This window comes from Rhodamnia argentea, chromosome 6 (assembly GCF_020921035.1).
Source record: "Rhodamnia argentea isolate NSW1041297 chromosome 6, ASM2092103v1, whole genome shotgun sequence".
Taxonomy (NCBI): domain Eukaryota; kingdom Viridiplantae; phylum Streptophyta; class Magnoliopsida; order Myrtales; family Myrtaceae; genus Rhodamnia; species Rhodamnia argentea.
The window spans coordinates 26,606,138-26,614,368 of record NC_063155.1 but is presented as its reverse complement, the minus strand read 5'-3'; the positions used below and the strand labels follow the sequence as shown (position 1 = coordinate 26,614,368).

General features: G+C 40.7%; 1 protein-coding gene across 1 annotated transcript; it reads right to left on the bottom strand.

Annotated features, from left to right (window-relative positions):
- Positions 1-4,440: 4,440 nt before the first annotated feature.
- LOC115756618 (cytochrome P450 CYP749A22-like) lies at positions 4,441-7,849 on the bottom strand. Its single transcript, XM_030696465.2, has 5 exons — positions 7,549-7,849; positions 7,220-7,446; positions 6,285-6,517; positions 5,287-5,665; positions 4,441-4,941 (listed from the first exon to the last, which is right to left on the bottom strand). Exons 1-5 carry the CDS (start codon positions 7,826-7,828, stop codon positions 4,513-4,515), a joined length of 1,548 nt encoding a protein of 515 aa, XP_030552325.1. The 5' UTR covers positions 7,829-7,849; the 3' UTR covers positions 4,441-4,512.
- Positions 7,850-8,231: the final 382 nt, after the last annotated feature.

Sequence of the window (8,231 nt, the reverse complement as noted above, 5' to 3'; positions counted from 1 at the left end):
TCGATTGGATTCAGTATTTATCGTGTCTTTCGGAGGATCTAATGAGCCGGACGACGATGCCAGGGTCAAAATTCTAAAAGAAAACTTTGTAGGGATGATGTCGGAAAGGTCCTTGGGTCCCAGTTTGACACTTCATTTCGAGGAGGAAACGTGGGATATAGACCAACTCTGATTTAACGTCATCTCTGGGGTCGATGGCCGATCTGGAATTTATCCAAATCAACCCAAAAAAGGAAGAGCACGCAGACGAGCGACTCTTGGGTGATCCGGATGCACGTGAATCCAATCCACTAGAGTCATCTTTATCATAAAAATTATTTTAGGAATAATAAGCTGATCTTCTTCAAAAGTTCACGGTGAGAGATATTTCGCCTTATATGCCTATTAATGTAATTTTCATTACGGATGGACAAATATTAGATGATCGAGAACCGGTGATAATTGTGATGCACACGACGTGCGTGACCCGTTCGCCCCAAGCCCAAAACTGTCAAAATTCCCTCCCCAACAGTCAAACTGACAATTCGATGAACAGAGAATTTGCCAGACTTTTCAATTTAGAGACACGGGTCTCGATTTGCTTTCGGTTGGACCAACGCTGAGGATGACACAAGCTGGTTCGATCGACTTCTTGGTCGACAAGGAATTCAAGGATCAACGTAGAAAGGACGCTGTCATAGGCACATGCGTATAATTAGCATTTTACCTGACAAATCGATGTTGACATCGGACGTGACAAGGAAACACCAAGACCATCTATCACTCGTTTTCATCTTTTTCCTTGCTCTGTCCGAAAAGTCTATCCAACACATTCTCCATTGGCAGATATATTTTTTTTTTTTGGTCAGAAAAATAGATATAGCTTTCATTAAGTTGACATTGAAACAAGATATTGACTTCCGAGCATAACAACCCTAAAAGGGTACGGGGAGGCTAAGAAATCCAGTTTTTAGGGCAAGCCTTTATTGCAGTGGGCTTTAACGATTTAATCCGCAACCTTATTGCTATCCCTATAACAATGGGCTAACTTTAAAAATTGGAACTTCTTTGCACGGGCTTGGGCTTTAACGATTAATGCATTTACTTCCCAGCTTTCTTGAACTAAAGCTCCGATTATCGCTTATATCAGATCAAAGTGATCCGCTTCTATCTCCAACTTCAATTCCGTTCAGTCTTCAAAGTACTTTAGGGTTTCTATGATGGCTAAAGCTTCCACACTCCGAACCCCCATCACCTGATAGCTTCCACACTTGCGACAAAGTCTAACCTCGACATATGGGTGAAAGTGAATCAGACCAAATCTGACCAACAAAGGGAATTACAGCAAAGGGACTCACCTCATTCCTGGAAACCCCCATCCCTCAACGTAATCAAAATCAATGTCGATGGGTAGTTTGTAGCAGGATCGAGTGAAGGAGCTATCTCTTGTGTGTGTCGCGACAGCCATGGGATCTCGGTCTATGGATTTGCTGGCTCGGTAAGAGTTTCCTCAACTGTTCATTGGCAGATTCAAAAGCAAAATTGGCTTTTTGTTTCTGTTGCTTCATCACCACAAGGGTATAAAGGTGGTCTAACCGCCTCATAATCGGTCAAATCGGGAGGATACCTTAGTGGGATCGAACTCCATATCTCATAGTTGTCAGAATGAAGTGAAATAGGCTTGATCATTGATTTGACAGCTTATTATCGAACACGATTTGACATCGACACAGACACCTAATGAATGTGTAAGTAATCCAAGACACGACTCACGTAAATCGTTAGATTAAATGTGGGTCGATTCGACCCAATCGTGACCCAAACACACACATGTTAGGAGCGCATGCAGAAATTTGATAGCTTCACTTGAGGATATCGTCAAGAGAAATTAAGTCCAAATCCATCAACATATCCAATTGGATTCGCTTTCCCTCAAAAGCTTAAACTAGTGAGTTATGGGCCAAATAAGATCTATTAAGTACTCCATACTATACACTTATTCTATATGTGACTTTTCTAATAATATTCACATGTGTATTTCAACTATCTTCCTTTCACATGTGAGCTCAATATTAGGTCTAGCTCCCTCTTAATTCAGGTATCCTTCTATACCAAGATATATCAATTTGAATCTCCATCAACACCTAATCCGGTCTATTTCTCAAAGAACCATGAAATCATATTGGTCACCAGATTCCTTCCTTAAAATATTTACTAAATACTATAACAGATTGGGGGACCACCAATGTACCACCAGCTATGAGAACATTCGTTAGAAATGTGCACTAGAAATCTAATACCTTCATCCGGGGAGATTATCAAGAGGGAGCCCAAATCTAAGCTCCCGAATATATCTAGTTGGATCCACCTTCACTCAAAAACTTAAGGCCATGAATTATGGGCCAACTAGGATACATTAACTACTCCACACCACAACTCACACATGCATCATAACAATGTTCCCCTCATGTGTGAACTCGGTGTTGGAGAAACATCTTATAAAGTTTTTTTTTAATGATTTCAAACTATTATGGGTATAATATCTACCTTGTTTAGTGTATATATTTGAGATAATGTTTAAGGAATAAGTGGTATCGGTGGTGTGATTTATCGGGTGGAGATCGCGAAGTTTCCGGATGCTTTTTATGTAAACAGCACAATCGCATCAAAGATTGACCGAGTAATTTCATTATTGTCGGGGACTTCCTTTTGGTTCTCCTTGGTACTACCCTTAATTCTTCGGATAATGCCTTCAATTCTCGTGCCCACACTCACTAGGTGTTCAAACGAATGGTATCTATGCACGCATTCGATTGAAATACTCCTTTGAAAGGGCTTTCAAGAGATATTCCACTAATTCTTTCTCGGATAGAGGCGGTTGAACTTGCGCCTATTGCATCTTCCATCTATGAGCAAAGGGCTTAAATCCTCATCATTGTCTTTAGTGACGCGAAGCAAATCAGTCCTACCGACGATATCCTTCAAACCAGCTTCAAATCGCCATAGAAATTGGTCACATAAGTCTTTCCAATTCGGAACCCAATCCAGGTCTACTAATCGGAACCAAAATAACGCAGGGCCCATCAAGCAAAATTTAAAGTTGTGGATGAGAACCTAGTCGTCTTCGTGGTAACCGATCATCTTGTGGAGATAATATGAAATATGGGCCAGAGGGCATCCGGTGTCATCATACCTTAGTTGGAACGTCACTTTCGGATTAGACCACAAAGAGGGGATATTTCTACTTTGAACGGTCGGGATAATGAGCTTCTTTAGCTCCGATATCTTGCTCGATAGATCTTCGCATTGTTCCTCTAGATTCGCCATCCGGCGATTCCGTATTTCAATGGCCTTCTGCATGCCTAATGCTTGCGTATCCTCCTCCACTCGCGAGCCACCAATCTGCTCTGTGAGCTGAGATAGTTGTGATATCGATGTTTATGTTGAAGTTGTAAAGATCATGTTGCTGGTGATGTTCGATCAAAAACCTTTTGAAGATGTTCGCTGAAGATAAAGATTATAGCCGGTGTTGGGTAGATATGCGAAACAAAAGTTCAGGAAGATTCGGGGGAACAAAATACAAGCATCTATCAGAGTTGGCTGAGTAGTTAGCATTCAACAGCAGCTGCGGGACCTATTTTTGGATAGCCTGCAAATGTTCACGTAAAAGAGTTGTATGGGTGGTTCCATTCTTGGACAGCAGAACCAAGAGACTTCCAACGGCTTCTTGCTTCTCTAGGACATCTTCAATAGGAAGATTGAAGATATCCATATAAGAAAGGATCGAGAACGCCAATTGTGAGAGAGAGAGACACATTACACTAAATCCAAATATCTGCTCTAAGCTGCTTATCATGTTGGTAGTTATCTATTCTCTAAAGATCTTTATTGTGATAGTTTTGGCGTACTATAATCGTGTAAAAAATCAATTGTACAAGAGTGAATGCAATGGTTGAGTCCAGATAGTGTGATTGATCATATGAAAGGATTAGCACTTCTCAATTGCAACTTGTTGAGCAAATTATTAGCGCAATTCAGCCTAATTTGTGACTATTAGTTTGGAGAGTGGACGTAGGCTTTGTGAATAAGTTGAACCACTATAAATTGTTGTGTGCTATCTTTTCATTCTGCTCTTTAACTTATACCTCCACACAAGCTTCACCAGATCTTTGATATAGATCTGCTACACCCGTTTTCCAAATATCATATGGTGATTTCCGCAAAAAGTTTGAAAACAACCTATTGAGCTCCTTTAGGTTGCATTGTTAGCCCGGATACTCAATGTTCGAAAAGTCTCGCATCAAATAAGTGGTGTGGTGTGGTGTGGAGCAGTTTAGTAATCTCCCCGTCTGAAGGTATCAAACTTCTATTGCGTGCTCCTAACAATATGATTCAGAACACATCTTCGAAATAACACAAGGCTGCAATAGCTTTTTCATGAAACTAGAACCCACAGGCTCACAAAGGCATTAAAATTAGTCTCTGCACATTATTACCTCAGCTTTGACTAGACCATATAGGCTGATAAACGAGCTACAAGGGATGAAATACAACTTGAAGTCCGTGTAGGGGGCGAGTCGTGAGGATTTGAGCTGGACTGTGGATGTACCCAGGAGACAATTTGAAAGTGTAGCGCTGCAGAATCATTGAGAGGACGATTTTCCCCTGGTGCGTCGTGAAGTTCATTCCCACACACATTCGAGGCCCAAAGCCGAAGGGAAGGAACGCGACTGCGTTGTTGTTGGTTGCTTTAGAGACACCTTCTGCGAATCGCTCCGGTCTGAAGAGGTGCACATCTTCTCCCCAGATTTCGGGGTCCTGGTGGAGCTTGAGGTTTGCTATGAACACTTGAATGTTAGCAGGAAGAACAAGTTTCCCCAACCTAAGTTGCTGGTTAACTTTTCGATTGAACCCAATCACAGGAGGGTATAACCTTAGAGCTTCGTTCATGATCATGCTCATCTGCACACAAGAGAATGCATATTAGTTGACAACACGTACAACTCAGAATTTAAAAGAAAGGCGATTTCATTGTTTCGTTCCCAATAAAACAATTCTTTTCCGTCGTTGGTAAATATTAGAAAGAGATTCTCTTTAACCAATAATTTTTTAACAGTTATCGATGTTTCAGCATCAACATTTACGGACAAGAGTGTTCCTCAAACAGAATTACAAATGGTATAATTCTGGTAAGTATCAATGAATTTTGAATTTTGGACTCAAACAACTAGTCATACCATGTTGTTAGGAGCATCATTTCTAGTCTACGAAACAAATTAAGGCAAAGAGCAGTTCGATTCTTCATACCGTCCTTAACTTGGCGATTCCATCGGAGTCAGGGTCTTCATTCCCGAACACATCGAGAACCTCCTTCCTCGCTTCCTCCTGCCAATTGGAATGGACCGCCAGGAGCAACATGACCCACGTCAGCATTCCGGTGGTGGTTTCTTGGGCGGCGAAGTAGAACGTCTTGCACTCGTCCACCAGATCGTTGACAGTGATTTTCTTGCTCTCGTCCGTGTCATGGTAAGCCTTCACAAGCTGCCCTAGGAAATCGTCCCCATAGTCATCTGCTTCCCCAGCCATCACCTTCTTCTCTCTTTTCTTGGCGATCTCCAAGATCGCACCGCGAATGCCTTTCTCGAGCTTCTCAGCTTGGACTTCATCTGCCGTCTTCCAAACCTTGCTGCGCTCGGATTCAACAAGAAATGCCTTACTTTGTGTATCTAAATTGTAAGATTGATTTTCCAACTAATGTGTGTTCAGGTTTCCTTTCACTTTATTAGTCAGCTACGTTTACTCTTGTGGTGGGCTAGTTTGTGCCTAAGGTGGATTTACACCCTTTTAGCTCCGCTTGACCCTTTCCCCCTTTTCACGTTTTTGTCAATTGTGTCTATCTTGTCAAAATTGGCTGGAAATTGCGAGGAAGCCCTAAGAAAAAAAAAAAGAGTAAAGAAAAGGAGAAAATATCCTAAAAAAATTCAACAAAAGATTAAAATATTATTAAAAATATCCATATCAGCACCGGTCATGCCACGTAAGACGGCTGGTATCCACGTTAGGGACTACTGGTCAAAATTGATCGGATAGATTCAATTGATAAATTGTAAAATTGTTTAGGATTCAAGTGACACTATTAAAATATTTAGGACTGAACTGGTACAAATGCAATAGTTTTTACACTTTTTTGGCTAATTCTCCCATAAAATGGGATGACGGAGATTTCGGTACTCATTTATTTTTTCTAGCTTCTATACATCCCAAAAATAAGTGAATTTTTCTTAGGAAGGAATAAAAAGGCATACCTCATTCCCGGGAACCTCATGCGCAAACTATTCCTGGACAACAACAAACCCAAGTTTGCCGTCATCTCGAAGATGTTTCTCCCTTCAACGTAGCTACTCCCAAACGCAGTCCTCGATATCACTTCGGATGTCGATAACTTGAACTCTTCGTACACATCAATCTCTTTTCCGTCCTGTTGCTTCCATTTCTCTAGCATCATATGAACACTCTCCACCATCGCTGGAACCATGTTCTGCACTTCCATTACTTCCGTCAACTCGTAGTCTGAATATCCAGGAAGCAATCCTTTTCCACTTTGAAGACTCCGTTTGTTTCGTGAAAAACGACTTTCACGAAAAAAAAAATTCGGATTTTTCCGTGTTCGGTTCGCAAAAAATAAACGAGTCAAGGAAAATATTTTTCATCCATAGAAAATACACCTTCAAGGAAAATATTTTCCCTCATCTTGCCTCCCTCTACTACTTCACATTCATTTTCTTTTTAATTATTTTTTCATTTTCTTTTCTTTTCTTTTTATTTTTGAATTTTGAATTTTATAATTTATTTTTTTCTCTTTTCTTTCTTCCTCTGCCAATTGCCGGCCATGATGAGGCCTTGAATTGCTAGAACGGTTACCAGCCAAAGAAGAAAGAAAAAGGAAGATAAAAATAAAAAGAAAAGAGAAAAAATAAAAAATAAAAATTTCAATTTTAAAATTATTAAAAGGAGTGCATTGAGGAAAATCATATCTAGTTTCCTTACTAAACCACGGAAAATATTTTCCAGTTCATTTTCAGGTTAAATATCGTCATTTTCTCAGAAAACATTTTATGAAAACATTACATTTTTCGCGAAATGAATGGAGCCTAAGATTTCATGAATTCTTTTTACATATGTTATGTAGGAGAAACTCGAAGTAAAATCGCAGCACGTTGACGTATCAAACCCTAGTTACCTTCAGGCTTTCCCCGTGGAAAGTGTGATTGGCGAGTCTACGCTGCTTCGCCCACTTTACCTCATCTTTCGTCGTCACGAGCCCGTCTCCTAAAAGCTTCTTGCCGAAGTCCTTCGATCCTGTTTTCGGATACGTTTTGTCTCTGTTGATTAGCACCTCCTTAATCAGCTCGGGTTCTGAGATGATCAGTTGAGCTTGAGTCCCGTACCAACTTAGGTAATTCCTCCCTACGAAATTTCTCCCACAAAAATAGATCAAACGAAGGTCAAATCGAAGTTGGGGCGACGCTTCGCACAACAATATGACCAAAGCTTATATTTTTCAATTACCGTATGTGTTGATCCATGCGTGGATGTGAGGCTGAACCTTGGGGAGTATGTCATGGGAGAGATTGTCCATGGGCGTGCTTCTGGCCTCCGTGATCATCTTCATCGTTTCCTTGGTGCTTCCATGGATGAACCTGTAAGGCGGGCCTTTGATTCCCTGTCGGGCCATCATCCTCTGTATCCTGAGCGGATGCCACCATAACTTCTGCGCGAGTTCCGCGAGAGACCATAAAATTAGAAGCAAAAAGAGAGCACTCAACCCGATCGCTATGCTAATTCCCATCGTCTTCCAAGATTGAGAGAAATTTTTCTTGGTCTTGTGGAATGAAATACTGCCGCTGTGGTCGTGTGGGGTCTATGCCGTCGTAGAAGGAAGCTTCTTCTTGTTTGACGAGGGCGACGTCCACGATCGACAATGGCAATGTCTTTTCTTTTTTTTTTCATTTTGGTACGAGACATGGAGTGAAGACAGATTGAGACTTGATGAACACCCTAAAATAAAACAATGAATGTTGCCGGCCGGTTTAAACAAAGTATGCTGATTAGGATTGCATGAAAATTGGTAAGCTTTAGCGTCATGCAGTGCGTCAAATGTAGGATAATGTTTTTATCAAAACATATAATGGTATTCCTTTTTTTTTTCCATAAGAAACATATAATAAATTGCTTCCACAATGACAATAACA